Below are 17,262 nucleotides of genomic sequence, written 5' to 3'. Positions count from 1 at the left end.
TACAGCACGGTCACATGACTTCACGTATCCACCGCTAAGCTAAAGGTGGCTAATGTTGGGCTATAAAGGAACTACAGCACGGTCACATGACTTCACGTCACCACCGCTAAGCTAAAGGTGGCTAATGTTGGGCTATAAAGAAACTACAGCACGGTCACATGACTTCACGTATCCACCGCTAAGCTAAAGGAGGCTAATGTTGGGCTATAAAGAAACTACAGCACGGTCACATGACTTCACGTATCCACCGCTAAGCTAAAGGTGGCTAATGTTGGGCTATAAAGGAACTACAGCATGGTCACATGACTTCACGTCACCACCGCTAAGCTAAAGGTGGCTAATGTTGGGCTATAAAGGAATTACAGCACGGTCACATGACTTCACGTCACCACCGCTAAGCTAAAGGTGGCTAATGTTGGGCTATAAAGGAACTACAGCACGGTCACATGACTTCACGTCACCACCGCTAAGCTAAAGGAGGCTAATGTTGGGCTATAAAGGAACTACAGCACGGTCACATGACTTCACGTCACCACCGCTAAGCTAAAGGAGGCTAATGTTGGGCTATAAAGGAACTACAGCACGGTCACATGACTTCACGTCACCACCGCTAAGCTAAAGGAGGCTAATGTTGGGCTATAAAGGAACTACAGCACGGTCACATGACTTCACGTCATCACCGCTAAGCTAAAAGAGGCTAATGTTGGGCTATAAAGGAACTACAGCACGGTCACATGACTTCACGTCACCACCGCTAAGCTAAAGGAGGCTAATGTTGGGCTATAAAGAACTACAGCACGGTCACATGACTTCAAGTCTCCACCGCTAAGCTAAAGGCGGCTAATGTTGGTCGTGGTGACGTTTAGTCGTCTCATTTAGACACTTGTTAGCAACCTCTGTTTTTAAATACACCAGTTGGGTAATCGCTGACGTATTTAATGTCGTACAACTAAACGTTAACATCTCTTCAGACCTTATTTCACATTCAGAAAACGATTGACCTCTAGACCAGGGAGTTATGAAATGCTGACTCATTTCCTGGTTTTAGGACTCATTCCTACACCTCTCTACGCTTTAAGATGGCAGTTTGGTGTCAATAGCAGCATCACGAGTCACATTAATTACATCACTTTTTGTGACACACACACACACACACACACACACACACACACACACACACACACACACACACACACACACACACACACACACACACCAGCAGAGGTCACATGACCCAACATGGCGTGAGGTTGTCCTGGCAACGTGAGTTCGATCACCCTGACCTAATGCAATCCAAATAAAAAAGAGAGCCTCTCTGCTGCAGATACGACCATAACTCAGAGATCAATCAGGTTCCTCGTTAGACACACGATTCAATTCAATCCAAGTTCCATTGCTTTATTGTCATGTGCACATTAGCTAGAGTGTAGATATGGAAATCAAACACTGAAGTCACAGGCTCCTCCCACAGTCCCACACAATCACACAGATGCAAGAGAAATAGTGCAAGAAGAGTCTACAAGTGAATGGAATATATTAGATCTATAATTTGTAAGATGCAAACAGATGAATGTTATGGATGTTCTTTAAAAAGTTCAGGTGTTTAACAGTCTTATGGCCTGTCTCACTTCCTGTCTCACCTCCTGTCTCACCTCCTGTCTCACCTCCTGTCTCACCTCCTGTCTTCCTCCTGTCTCACCTCCTGTCTCACCTCCTGTCTTCCTCCTGTCTCACCTCCTGTCTTCCTCCTGTCTCACCTCCTGTCTCACCTCTTGTCTCACCTCCTGTCTCACCTCCTGTCTCACCTCCTGTCTCACCTCTTGTCTCACCTCCTGTCTCACCTCCTGTCTCACCTCCTGTCTTCCTCCTGTCTCACGTCCTGTCTCACCTCCTGTCTCACCTCCTGTATCACCTCCTGTCTCACCTCCTGTCTCACCTCTTGTCTCACCTCCTGTCTCACCTCCTGTCTCACCTCCTGTCTCACCTCTTGTCTCACCTCCTGTCTCACCTCCTGTATCACCTCCTGTCTCACCTCCTGTCTCACCTCTTGTCTCACCTCCTGTCTTCCTCCTGTCTCACCTCCTGTATCACCTCCTGTCTCACCTCCTGTCTCACCTCTTGTCTCACCTCCTGTCTCACCTCCTGTCTCACCTCCTGTCTCACCTCTTGTCTCACCTCCTGTCTCACCTCCTGTCTCACCTCCTGTCTTCCTCCTGTCTCACGTCCTGTCTCACCTCCTGTCTCACCTCCTGTCTCACATCCTGTCTCACGTCCTGTCTCACCTCCTGTCTCACCTCCTGTCTCACCTCCTGTCTCAACTCCTGTCTCACCTCCTCTTCCTCCTGTTTCACCTCCTGTCTCACCTCCTGTCTCACCTCCTGTCACACCTCCTGTCTCACTTCTTGTCTCACCTCCTGTCTCACCTCCTGTCTCACCTCCTGTCTCAACTCCTGTCTCACCTCCTGTCTTCCTCCTGTCTCACCTCCTGTCTCACCTCCTGTCTCACCTCCTGTCTCAACTCCTGTCTCACCTCCTGTCTTCCTCCTGTCTCACCTCCTGTCTCACCTCCTGTCTCACCTCCTGTCTCAACTCCTGTCTCACCTCCTGTCTCACCTCCTGTCTCACCTCTTGTCTCACCTCCTGTCTCACCTCTTGTCTCACCTCCTGTCTTCCTCCTGTCTCACCTCCTATGTCACCTCCTGTCTCACTTCTTGTCTCACCTCTTGTCTCACCTCCTGTGTCACCTCTTGTGTCACCTCTTGTCTCACCTCCTGTCTCTCACCTCTTGTCTGACCTCCTGTCTCACCTCCTGTCTCACCTCCTGTCTCACCTCCTGTCTCACCTCCTGTCTCACCTCCTGTCTCACCTCTATATTCACGCTATTCACTGCTTTCTCTTTTCATTTTCTTTCAGTATGACAGACTAAACCTGATTAAAGTAAGCATTTCTTCTTGTTTTCATTTGACCCAATTAGCTCTCCCTGCTGGCCCCCATTAGCCCTCCTCTTACTTTAGGAACCCCCCCCCCCCATATTCTCCCCAAATGCTCCTTCATCTCCTTCATTATACCCTGCCAGGACACTGATCCGTCAACTGTGTCCAACTGTCTAACCCTTAAATGGGCGATCACAATTAAATATTTCGGAAAATGTATTGATTGCTGTTTTCTACAATAAACCCATATTTCACTGTTATAATGCTGTTATTATACCCACACACACACACACACACACACACACACACACACACACACACACACACACACACACACACACACACACACACACACACACACAATTTATCCAGACAGTAACTCCTCTCTCTCTCGTGTGTGTGTGTGTGTGTGTGTGTGTGTGTGTGTGTGTGTGTGTGTGTGTGTGTGTGTGTGTGTGTGTGTGTGTGTGTGTGTGTGTGTGTGTGTGTGTGTGTGTGTGTGTGTGTGTGTGTGTGTGTGTGTGTGTGTGTGTGTGTGTGTGTGTGTGTGTGTGTGTGTTTGTGTGTGTGTGTGTGTCACCTTCAAATCAGATTAGCCCACATTAGCAGAGCTATCGTCACAGCCAGGCCTGCTAACACACACACACACACACACACACACACACACACACACACACACACACACACACTCACACACACACACGGATTGCCTTTATTGTTCTATGATGATAGGTTTCTTTTCGGTGTTTAAATATGTGTAATAATAACATTCAAAAAGATGCACTAATAAACAATAAGAAATAAGTAAATTGTTCTTACTTAATCCGCAAAATAATCAAACTACAAACTACAAAAACGTCCATGAATTTAAAAATATTTAAGGTAGTGGAGGTTTATTTGAAATCGAGGTTTACACAACTTAATCTTTTGAATTATTTTTGATGCATTTGTTGTTTTTTCTTTCTGTCAGTTTTAAAGAGGGCCTTTTATTCTTTCCGTTGTCTTCCCTCACCTGTAGTGAGTCCTATAGGTTTTAGTGCATGTCAATGGTCTGCAGAGGCTAACATCCCAAAGTTCCCACCAGGGGGAGTTTCCATCTCACTAAGGGAGACTCCTTTAAGTTCAAATGTGTCACTTTGTTAATGTACTCCTGGAATCACACACTGGATATCACTCTTTCCTCTCCCTCCTCTTCCTCTCCCTCCTCTTCCTCTCCCTCCTCTTCCTCCTCTTCCTCTCCCTCTTCTTCCCCTCACTCCTCTCCCTCTCCTCTGAATGATGACCTGCATGTTTCCCCTCACTGTTAAAGAGGAAAGTCTGTTTTGTATTTCAAACATGTGATGATGTCATGTCCATGCTTTGGAGAGCTCTCTGCTGCCCCCTGCTGTTCTAACACCGCAACAGAACACTTTCACAAGGAGTTCAATCTGATGTTTATTCCATGTTCTCATGTCCAATGGAGTTTTGGAATAACTTCATGTAATGATCCTTGTTATTGAAGTGGTGAGGTGTGATAACTTTTTTAGCTCCTGGCAGGAAGGTGTGTGAGTACAGGGGGAACTTGCCGATGTTTCTTTACTGTTCACGCTGAGTTTTGTCACATTTTAAACCCTCTGTCTCTCTCTCTCTCCACAGAAGAGCCAAAGCTGGTACAACGTAAGTCACACACTACTTGCATTTACATTATCAACGTGTGTGTGTGTGTGTGTGTGTGTGTGTGTGTGTGTGTGTGTGTGTGTGTGTGTGTGTGTGTGTGTGTGTGTGTGTGTGTGTGTGTGTGTGTGTGTGTGTGTGTGTGTGTGTGTGTGTGTGTGTGTGTGTGTGTGTGTGTGTGTGTGTGTGTGTGTGTGTGTGTGTGTGTGTGTGTGTGTGTGTGACCTGTCCCCCAGGCAGGGATTATTAGCAGCGGCTTTAAAGATGTTTCTGATGTAAACAATCGAGCCAATGAGAGAACAGTATTCAACGAGCCAATGAGAGAGCAGTATTCACGTTGTGTCGCCCTGCTCGTTTATTAACCCTTTCCTGTTCATATGTTATAGTTCTTCTCGTTTAACAACAGAAGACGCATTGGAAATATTTAATTTTATTTGGGATCATTCTCAGCTACACTGCGCCAATAGAACACTTTAACAACCATCCTCTGTTTGAGATTTTGAGATAGAAAATAAACCTTTTAAGATTTTGAGAAAAATTTCATCATTTTACAATTTCGAGGAAAAAGGTCAACATTTTGAGATAAAAATCTGAATTTTGATAATTTACTTATGAAGTAAGGTTTTTGAGAATTTCCCAAAAAATACGAAGATATTTTGAAAGTCGACAAAAAGTTCAAATTCTCTCGAAAAAAATCTGAATTCTGTGTTTTTCAGAAAAAGTTTGATTTTGGAGAAAAGCTATGATTTTCTTGAAATAGTCAAATAGTTTTGATGTTGAGAGAAAAGTCAGAATGCTGTGAAATTTCGTGAAAAATAAAACATTTGGGATTTTGAGAATAACCAAATAAAGTCCGAATTTTGAGATTTTCCGCAAAAATTCAGAATTTAAGATTTATCGAAAAAAAATCAGGATTCAACATTTTTTTAAAAATCTAAAAATGTTGAGAAAAAAATCTGAATTTTGATAATCCTTATAATTTAAGAGTTTTTTAATATAAAAAAAGGCTTTTGAGAGAAAAGTCAGACTTGAGTTTTTCAGAAAAAATATTGAGATTTTGAGAACAAACTCAGAATTTTACCAAAAAGGTTAGAATTTTGAGATTTTGAGAATCAAGTAAAACATTTGAAAAAAATCAGTATTTTCAGAAAAAATGCAGAATTTTCTGAAAAATAGTAGATGAGTTGGGATTTTGAGAAAAGAGTCAGAATTTTGAGAAAGAAATTCAAATTTTAATGATAATATTTTGATTAAAAAAAGTCTAGTTTGCTATCTCCAAATTAGTGGCTCTTGCAGTCTGGACCTGTTGTTACATTCAGGCACTGAGAGTCATTATAGAAACACCAGCAAAACATTGTACATTTCTAAATATGCGTTATTTTTATACATTCATCACTAACGGTCATGTGAATAGTTTGTTTCTTACCCAAAACACGGTCTATAACTTTTAATTAAAAAGCTTAAAAACTGTTTCTTTGGCAAGTAAAGGTTGATGGTAGGCAACACAACAGAAGGCAATGTGAATGAGCAGGGGAAGCACGAGGTGAACACTCTTCATCATAATCCGCTCACAAAGAAGGGGTGTTGCAGGTATATATTGCACCACAAGATGGCGTACTAGCTCTGTTTCTCACCCAGAATATTTCACTTCTATGCAGTTATCTGAAAACCCCCTTGATAAATCTTTTAGACCGTAGACACTGGAGAGCTACACCTGTCCTTAAAGCCCTCAGAGTGCACCCTTGCACCCTTCTTCCTCCAGGAGTGCTTTATTGGACCTCTTCCTCGGTTTATGTTGTTATATTTCCTTTCTTTTTGTATTCCCTGTGTGTTCCCTCTACCCTCTCTCCCCAGCATGAAAGACAACACATCCTGAGAGTAAGCATGACTTGTATTCTTGTGCAACCCATGGATAGCTCTCTGGTAGTTTGACCGGTGCCTCGATGACTCTCTGCCTGTGTGTCATCACATCCGCTTCAGTCGGTGTTGTTACCACCGAACAGCAACGCCACATGTGGACATTGGCTTATCTTAAACCTGTATTCAACTCAATTAAACTCTTTGTTTTGGTGCAACGGCTTATTCTGGTGCGCAGCAGGTGGTAACAAGCTCGCTGAGTTTCTAACTGTACTAAATAAATCATCACAGGAGCCTTGAATGCCTCCAACAACAGGAGAAACGGAGCATGGACCTCCAGATTGTGGCATGTTTGACTTTTGTTTCTGTGTCCACGTCTTTAAAAACACACCCATGGACATTTACTCTGACGGTTTGTAATGCACAGAACTGTGTGAGGTGATTTCATACATGTCTAGACTTCTGACAGTATCAGAAGTACCATCCTCTACTTACTTTAGAATAAGTTGTCTAGCATTATATGAGCCTCATAGTCCACTTGCCAGCACTCTGAACCTGGAGATGTTGAGTAAACAAACCCAACGTTTTATGTTAGAAATGTAGAGTAGGGTCTCCAGCACATAGAAACTGCCGGATGCTGACCTGCATATGTTGGGCAATTAGAACAATTACCATAAGTTTCGTTAATTAGCATTACATTTGGACGACATTGGGGGTTTTGGGGTCATTGAGGATGTTGAGTCCGTCTCTGGATCCAACATGACGGTTGGATCCAGAAAGAGGCCATGTTTGTAGTCCTGGTGGTCCGGTTCTTATGAAGTTTTGAAGTTTTAGAGGACGCTGGATCGGATATGAATGAGTTCCTTAGTGCAGGGGTTCCCAAGCTTTGCCATGCCAAGGACCCCCATAAAGCCTTATCCTCTGGCGGGGACCCCCCTGTTGCAATTCTTTTTTTAAATGATGAGTACATTCGGATGGAAGATATGACATATTAATCATACAGCTTGATACATTTTCTTAATATAAATTTGTATTAATAACTAATAATCAGTTATTCTTCTAAAAAATGTTTGTATTAATCTTTTGTTTGTCATTCATTACATTCATTGTGTGTTCTGTTATAAACATTGTTAACACAATATTAAATAGTGATATCAACAGTAAACATATTTATAAAGCATTTTTAAAGTGATTTCTGTCTTTATAATATTATATAATTTTGAACAGTAATATGAACGATTAACATATATTTGTAGCATTTTTGAAAGCTACTTATGCCTTAATAATATTATATATAATATTCAACAGTAATATTAACAGTGAACATATTTATATTCATATATATAAAATATAAACATCAATATTTGCTACATCCGTGCTCTCATCCAGCTGCAGAGCTAAATATTCACTAGCTCTCACTTGCTCCAAAAGCTGAGCAGATACTCAGTTTCACTCTCAGTAGCGGCAGCTCGATTCTGATTGGCTTGAAGGTGCGGTCGTGTGATTTAAAAAAAGATATATCAATAAAAAATATTAAAAGATTGGCATCAAAGGACACATAGATTGATAGATATGCAGTTATTATTAAAATGTAACAAAATAAATAATTCCCCTTTCCTTCAAACTTTGCGTGACCCCCCTGGCGGCCCCCCGGGGGGTTGGGGCCCTCACTTTGAAAAACACTGCCTTAGTGAACAGGATACATGCTGGATTCTGACACTACATACTGATAAACACCTGAACATCAGCAGGAGAGGACTCTTTAAAGTAGAGACACTACATACTGATATACACCTGAACATCAGCAGGAGAGGACTCTTTAGAGTAGAGACACTACATACTGATATACACCTGAACATCAGCAGGAGAGGACTCTTTAAAGTAGAGACACTACATACTGATATACACCTGAACATCAGCAGGAGAGGACTCTTTAAAGTAGAGACACTACATACTGATATACACCTGAACATCAGCAGGAGAGGACTCTTTAAAGTAGAGACACTACATACTGATATACACCTGAACATCAGCAGGAGAGGACTCTTTAAAGTAGAGGCACTACATACTGATATACACCTGAACATCAGCAGGAGAGAACTCTTTAAAGTAGAGACACTACACACTGATATACACATGAACATCAGCAGGAGAGGACTCTTTAAAAGTAGAGACACGACATTCTGACCTGAACATCAGCAGCAGATGACTCTTTAAAGTAGAGACACTACATACTGATATACACCTGAACATCAGCAGGAGAGGACTCTTTAAAGTAGAGACACTACATACTGATATACACCTGGACATCAGCAGGAGAGGACTCTTTAAAGTAGAGACACTAAATACTGATATACACCTGAACATCAGCAGGAGAGGACTCTTTAAAGTAGAGACACTACACACTGATATACACCTGAACATCAGCAGGAGAGGACTCTTTAAAGTAGAGACACTACATACTGATATACACCTGGACATCAGCAGAAGAGGACTCTTTAAAGTAGAGACACTAAATACTGATATACACCTGAACATCAGCAGGAGAGGACTCTTTAAAGTAGAGACACGACATACTGATATACACCTGAACATCAGCAAGAGAGGACTCTTTAAAGTAGAGACACGACATACTGATATACACCTGAACATCAGCAGGAGAGGACTCTTTAAAGTAGAGACACTACATACTGATATACACCTGAACATCAACAGGAGAGGACTCTTTAAAGTAGAGACACTACATACTGATATACACCTGAACATCAGCAAGAGAGGACTCTTTAAAGTAGAGACACGACATACTGATATACACCTGAACATCAGCAGGAGAGGACTCTTTAAAGTAGAGACACTACATACTGATATACACCTGAACATCAACAGGAGAGGACTCTTTAAAGTAGAGACACTACATACTGATATACACCTGAACATCAGCAGGAGAGGACTCTTTAAAGTAGAGACACTACATACTGATATACACCTGAACATCAGCAAGAGAGGACTCTTTAAAGTAGAGACACGACATACTGATATACACCTGAACATCAGCAGGAGAGGACTCTTTAAAGTAGAGACACGACATACTGATATACACCTGAACATCAGCAGGAGAGGACTCTTTAAAGTAGAGACACTACACACTGATATGCATCTGAACATCATCATTATGGAAAGCAACAGTTTCCCATGGCGTCATGCATCGCTTCACTCGGATCGATACACGCCCACATGCTTTGCCTTTCAAATGACCAACCCAGTAAAAAGATGGAATCGATGCGTTCACTCACACCGCCCTCGCCCCTCTTCAAACACTGAAACCCCTCCCTGCGCTACAGTACCAGTCTCTCCCATCGCCTTCTGTTTGCCCAGCGTTAATAGTTAACCACATCCCATAAACACTGTGTATCCCGAGTGTCACCTGCTCGCTGCGCCCGTCACAATGGCCTCTTTCTTTGGATAATGAAATCAGTGAGCTGAAGATAAAGAGTACTCTCAGAAGACACGCCAAAACTAAGTTCCCTCATCACGCTGAAATGTCGTCCACATGATCCCCGCCCAAAGCTCTACATTATGTCCTCATCTATTCTTCATTTTCTTTAATTGGTCAATTTATGGAACATGTCAGAAACAAAACAATAATAATAATAATAATAATGGTAACACTTTATATTAAGGTACACTTATTCACCATCAACTAGTTGTTAATTAACATATTAGAGACAAACTACTAGCTTATTGGTTATGAACGAGACTTCACTTTAAAATAGGGAATTCTGAGTTAGAAAAACAACATTTTGAGTTATTTAGACACAATTATAGTTTCATGTCTTGTTCCATAACAATAGATCATATTCGTTAAGTGTTATTATGAGAGAATTAATATTATTCTGGTACTGCTGCCTTATTAGGCCCTTATTGAGCATATTAAGACCCAAACTCATGGACAACAACTTCCTTACTTAGAATCAATAAGCACTAATTAGAGGGTTATTGCTTGTAGAATAAGGTCATGTAGAATAAGGCATTAATAAGTGTGTTATAATGACTAATAAAGAGCCAATATACTGCTAAGATGCATGTTCATTAACAACTAGTTGATGGTGAATACGTGTACCTTAATATAAAGAGTTACCATTATAATAATTTTAACAAAGAGAAGCAAATCAAAACAAAAAGTCATGTTCAAAAGGGGCAAGAAGAAGAAGCTTAAAACGTTTCTGGTCCTCCTCTAGTTTACTTTGTTCTAAAGAGATTAGGTCATCGTCATCAGCATCCGTGATGTATTGGATTTGTTGTTTTAAACAAATACATTTTTTGTACAAAACAACCAAAAATAAATAACTTTTACAACGACAAGAAATGTCAAGCATGAGTTCACAGGTCCTGCTCAGAACATTCAGGATCTGGTTTCTAAATAATAGCTTTAGTTCAGATGAAGTTGTATTTCAGCTCATCGATACAGTTATTCCACAGATCAACACCTTTTGATGCAGTGACGTTTGGAATGTGTTCGTATGGATCGTTTTTTTAAAAAATGCAGTTTCCTCTCGACATGTGTGTGTTCTCTCTCCGTGTGAACAGTCCCTGGACATTATGAGATAAGATAAGAGAGGACTTCATTTATCCCAAAGGAAATTCAAGAATACAATAAACACAGCAGCATAATAATAAAACTAAACTAACAGTGCAGTAAAAAGAGCAATTAAATATCTGCAGGAAACATAGACGCTCACATAATTAATGTAAATATTAAAAGTATTTAGTAGTGGCAAATACGTAATTTCACATTATTATAGAACATTCATTATAATAATAATAATATTGCACACGTTATGCAGCAGAGAGTGTTTTGTCATGAGGGTATTTCACATAGTGGTGCGATGTAATGTGGTTAAAGGGAGGAAGTGGGGGCTGAATCCAAGCAGAAGGACTCCATGAAATGTGACCTATAGTACCCTCTGCTGTGAGGCCCGCCTTCTTCAAATATCTTCAGTTTAAGAATAGTGTGTGGACGAGTCACTGCTAAAAACAGAGCTGTTTGCTGAGAATAACAGAGAGGGGGGTCTGACATACATGTGTGACCCTTTACAGAGGAAGAAGGGGGGATTCCTACCTTCAAACCAGCACTGAACAAACATGCTGCAGCTTCAGAAAGGATGCAGATATAGACAATGAAATGTTCCACATGAAGAAACATCTTCAGCAACAACACGTGCAGCGTTTAGAGAACATTCAGCAACTTGAGGAGACATGCAGCGTTTACTAAAAGCTGCAGAAAGCAAATGCTGAAGAAGCTCAAAACACAACGGAGACCAGGGGACACTAAAGAGTGACGCACACAGCCGGGAGACCAGGGGACACTAAAGAGTGAAGCACACAGCTGGAGACCAGGGGACACTAAAGTGTGACGCACACAGCCGGGAGACCAGGGGACACTAAAGAGTGACGCACACAGCTGGGAGGCCAAGGGACACTAAAGTGTGACGCACACAGCTGGGAGACCAGGGGACACTAAAGAGTGACGCACACACACAGCTGGGAGGCCAAGGGACACTAAAGTGTGACGCACACAGCTGGGAGACCAGGGGACACTAAAGAGTGACGCACACAGCTGGGAGACCTGGGGACACTAAACAGTGACGCACACAGCTGGGAGACCAGGGGACACTAAAGAGTGACGCACACAGATGGGAGACCTGGGGACACTAAAGAGTGACGCACAGAGAGCTGGGAGACCAGGGGACACTAAAGAGTGACGCACACAGATGGGAGACCTGGGGACACTAAAGAGTGACGCTCACAGCTGGGAGACCTGGGGACACTAAAGAGTGACGCACACAGCTGGGAAACCAGGGGACACTAAAGAGTGACGCACAAAGCTGGGAGACCAGGGGACACTAAAGAGTGACGCACACAGCTGGGAGACCAGGGGACACTAAAGAGTGACGCACACAGCTGGGAGACCAGGGGACACTAAAGAGTGACGCACACCGCTGGGAAACCAGGGGACACTAAAGAGTGACGCACAAAGCTGGGAGACCAGGGGACACTAAAGAGTGACGCACACAGCTGGGAGACCAGGGGACACTAAAGAGTGACGCACACAGCTGGGAGACCAGGGGACACTAAAGAGTGACGCACACAGCTGGGAGACCAGGGGACACTAAAGAGTGACGCACACAGATGGGAGACCTGGGGACACTAAAGAGTGACGCACACAGCTGGGAGACCAGGGGACACTAAAGAGTGACGCACACAGCTGGGAGACGTGGGGACACTAAAGAGTGACGCACACAGCTGGGAGACCAGGGGACACTAAAGAGTGACGCACACAGCTGGGAGACCTGGGGACACTAAAGAGTGACGCACACAGCTGGGAGACCAGGGGAAACTTAGCTAAAATGTTTGATGGTCTTATTTTAACAATGTGATGACTGAATGTTCTCTAAACGCTGCACGTGTTGTTGCTGAAGATGTTTCTTCACGTGGAACCTTTGGGTTTTTATGTCTGCATCCTTTCTGAAGCTGCGGCACGTTACTCCTGAAGGAAGTGATGTTGACCGTTGAAGGAGCAGCAGAATGATGACGTGAAACAGAGAGCATTGTCCAGTGTGTTGCCGTGGCCTGCCCACAGATCAGGCTCCAGGCCGCAGGGCAGAGCCGTGCAGATTGATGGTGTTGTTTTGCAGTTGGAGGTAACTCGAGGTTACGCTCACATCTGCTCTCTGGTACTCAATCACTCTGGACGGGACAGCAAGACGACTGGACACAGCAATACCTCTCCTTCATTCACTGCTCTTATCTGCTTGTCTTGGTTTGTTTGTATTGTGAGCCCTTCCTCACACACACACACACACACACACACACACACACACACACACACACACACACACACACACACACACACACACACACACACACACACACACACACACACACCATGTATACATCACTTCAGGGGACATTACATTGACTTACATGCATTTCCTGGAGACTTATCCTAACCTTAACCATAACCAACACATACCTAACCCTTACCCTAACCCTAATCCTAAACCTAACCAAGTCTTCACCCTAAAATTAATGAAACCCCTCATGGGGACCTCCAATTTGTCCCCATAAGGGAAGCGAGTCCCCACATGTGACTGTGTAAACAGATTTAGGTCCCCACAAGTATAGTAATGCTAGGCCATGCACACACACACACACACACACACACACACACACACACACACACACACACACACACACACACACACACACACACACACACACACACACACACACACACACACTCACACACACTTACCAGGAAGCAGGAGAAGAAAAAAAGGAAAAGCTACGATAATAAAGGACCGGTTGGCCGGGGTTACTAGAGGGCAGTCACTCCTCTCCGTGTGTGAAAGGAAGAGAGAGGATCATGTGGCTGGAGTGTGTCGCTGAAAAGGAGACGGATTCTTTAGCCTCACGAAACCTGGTCCAATATCTGGCCAAATGTCTGGTCCACTGACGGTCAGGAGAAGAGCTGTTCCTGCTTGTTTTGGGGGGGAACTAGCTGCCGTCCGCCGCGTGGATATGGATGAGGACTGCACAGGGTCGGAGTGGGAGGCGGTGCTGGAGCTAGACGAGGCTTTAGCAGGGTGGCTTCTGCAGGGTCCGGACAGAGGAGAGTGGGGTTGGGAGTGGGGGTGGGCTGCCTCGGACCTCCAGGACCCAGAGTGGGACACCGAGGACGTCCCTGCTGTGAGTCCAGATCCATACGCTTAGAGAAACCAGGACATACGTGTAGGAAATGATGGAAACGTTTTTCGATTTATTTCGAACGTGTAAAACAATAATACAAAAAATAATAATGAAATCAACAAGACAATTATGATACTGTACAAACTCAAGCAGTATCAAATTGATAAACCAAATATTATGGACTTACAAATTATACATAAACAAATGACCTGATTACACATCTGAAAAGTTACAGAAATAAGTTAGACTTCTGAGGAAAGTAAAGTGACAATACTGGTGAAAGAAGAACATTTAAGATGGATTAATGTACGTCATACAATTTAATGTTGTGTCCCGTATCTGTGTCAAGTTGATATTAAACGAGGATGTATTAATCATTTTTGTAATCTTATCAAATAAACGTGCAACACTTGCCTCTCAGTTGTAGTGGAATAGAAGTATAAAGCAGCATTACATGGAAATGCTTCAGTAAAGTATCTGCACAAATTATACTTAAGTTCAGCACCTTAAGTAAATGTACTAGTTATTATTATTGGATGCTGCTTTATGCATTCTGTGATGTTCTGTTTTGTGTTTTATAATCACAGCTGGCTCAAAGAGGCCTTTGTTTACTGAGGAGTTCTTGTGACTGTTGTTTTGATGCAGTTCAGACTAACCTTCAAATGTCAGGCTATTAGTGTTTACACTGTGAGCCTTTCAAAGTTCTTTTTAAAGAGTCCTCTCAGTATGTAGTGTCTCTACTTTAAAGAGTCCCCTCGTGCTGATGTTCAGGTGTATCTCAGTATGTAGTGTCTCTACTTTAAAGAGTCCTCTCCTGCTGATGTTCAGGTGTATATCAGTATGTAGTGTCTCTGCTTTAAAGAGTCCTCTCCTGCTGATGTTCAGGTATATCAGTATGTAGTGTCTCTACTTTAAAGAGTCCTCTCCTGCTGATGTTCAGGTGTATATCAGTATGTAGTGTCTGTACTTTAAAGAGTCCCCTCCTGCTGATGTTCAGGTATATCAGTATGTAGTGTCTCTACTTTAAAGAGTCCTCTCCTGCTGATGTTCAGGTGTATATCAGTATGTAGTGTCTCTACTTTAAAGAGTCCCCTCCTGCTGATGTTCAGGTATATCACTATGTAGTGTCTCTACTTTAAAGAGTCCTCTCCTGCTGATGTTCAGGTGTATATCAGTATGTAGTGTCTCTACTTTAAAGAGTCCTCTCCTGCTGATGTTCAGGTGTATATCAGTATGTAGTGTCTCTGCTTTAAAGAGTCCTCTCCTGCTGATGTTCAGGTGTATATCAGTATGTAGTGTCTCTACTTTAAAGAGTCCCCTCCTGCTGATGTTCAGGTATATCACTATGTAGTGTCTCTACTTTAAAGAGTCCTCTCCTGCTGATGTTCAGGTATATCAGTATGTAGTGTCTCTACTTTAAAGAGTCCTCTCCTGCTGATGTTCAGGTGTATATCAGTATGTAGTGTCTCTACTTTAAAGAGTCCTCTCCTGCTGATGTTCAGGTGTATATCAGTATGTAGTGTCTCTGCTTTAAAGAGTCCTCTCCTGCTGATGTCTAGGTGTATATCAGTATGTAGTGTCTCTACTTTAAAGAGTCCTCTCGTGCTGATGTTTAGGTGTATATCAGTATGTAGTGTCTCTACTTTAAAGAGTCCTCTATTGTTTCCTGTTGAAAGCAAAGCATATGGTAGAGCTTTATAAACCACATGCAGGCTCAGAAGAAGACCAGCGCCAAGAGAAGACGAAATGTGATCATATTGAATATCCGTCCCAATGTTTGACCCGGTTATTCAAAGCTTGTCTTCACTTGACAGAAGCGCCCCTGTCCGACAGTGGGACTCATACATGCAATATAAATATGCCGTTCATAGGGCTTTTATTTTCATATGTAGCTACCGTGTAGCTATGTCAATGAAAATCTTAGGCTCCTCCCACAGAGCAACACTCTTGATGCTGGGCGTGTCTGAAGCTTGGCGATTTTTTGCGACCAACAACCAATCACATGAATCTCCCGCCCCCGACATACAAAGCAATAGCAATGTTAAAACGAAGTAAACTGGATATAAACTCTCCAAACAGGCGAAAACCTACCAGTTTCACCCACTGTCTCTGCCACCTCCCTCCATGCCTGGTTCCTCCGGTTTGTATCCCGGTAAATAGTTCCGGTCGTAAAGAACCGGGTGATTTGCTACCGTAATTTCTCGTTTGGAATATGAGGAAATGAACTGCGGTCTGGCTCTCCCAGCTTGCACGCGGTTTGATTGGCTAGTGCTTGTACTGGCGGGATTTGCATAAACGGGATTTGATTGGCTGATGCCAGCTTCGAAAGCATTGGGAGCGTCAAAAGTTGAACATTGCTCAACTTTTGATGCTTGTGATGCTTGCAAAGCCATGCTCCGCTCCCCACAATGCAGTTCGGCGAAGATTAAAAATCTTCTACGTCACCCCATTCAAGCGAATGGGCGAAGATTTGAAAGATTTTTTTCATGCCTGTGTGTGGACGGGCCATTACAGGATGTGTATTTTGTCATTTGTTATGCATGCTCCTTAGTTAACATTAAGCTGTCTTTGGCTCTTTTCTGCTGTAACAAGCGCACATTTCCCCTCTGGGGGACGAGTGAAGGGATTCTGGTTCACGCTCACCGTCACGGCAGCATGAACGACACTACGCTTTGTTATCGAGTCTTTGGGGCAGAGCGGCCACATAACTTTGCTTGCAATTCACCAAACAAGCATTTAAAGGGGCTTTTTAACCCCCCACCCCCCCCAGTGGAAAAACCCTATAGCAGTGGTTCCCAAACATATACATAGCTTTTGTCCTCCATGAATACAGACAATATCACGGATCAAAGTGATCGTTCAGAGGGGAAGGGTCTCCTCCAGACATGTTTGGCTTCCTAGATAAGTAGTGAGTGTGAACATAATCTTTGTTACGTGACAACCAGAGTGAGTCAAGTTTAAATGCATGTGTATTGAATGTGAGTTTTACAAGCGATGTTCCTTTAGGAGCAGTACAAGATAACAAAGGGGTTATATACTGTATATAGTTGTTGTTATATATATATATATT

The 17,262-nt window shown here is 42.9% G+C and overlaps 1 protein-coding gene across 20 annotated transcripts in view; it reads left to right on the top strand.

The window, feature by feature from the left end:
• Positions 1-17,262, top strand: part of gramd1bb (GRAM domain containing 1Bb) — a 186,377-nt gene that overhangs the window by 145,554 nt on the left and 23,561 nt on the right. For 10 of the 20 annotated variants that reach the window (XM_079678500.1, XM_079678490.1, XM_079678499.1 and 7 more), the window contains 3 exons: positions 2,914-2,937; positions 4,569-4,589; positions 6,441-6,464. In XM_079678500.1, the coding sequence (XP_079534626.1) occupies positions 2,914-2,937; positions 4,569-4,589; positions 6,441-6,464 (69 nt within the window). The remainder of the gene's footprint in view (positions 1-2,913; positions 2,938-4,568; positions 4,590-6,440; positions 6,465-17,262) is intronic. The other 10 variants (XM_079678489.1, XM_079678503.1, XM_079678506.1 and 7 more) reach the window with 3 other exon arrangements.

This window comes from Notothenia rossii (assembly GCF_949606895.1).
Source record: "Notothenia rossii genome assembly, chromosome: 4".
Taxonomy (NCBI): domain Eukaryota; kingdom Metazoa; phylum Chordata; class Actinopteri; order Perciformes; family Nototheniidae; genus Notothenia; species Notothenia rossii.
The sequence above is the reverse complement of the archived record's forward strand: the minus strand, read 5'-3'. Positions and strand labels throughout refer to the sequence as shown.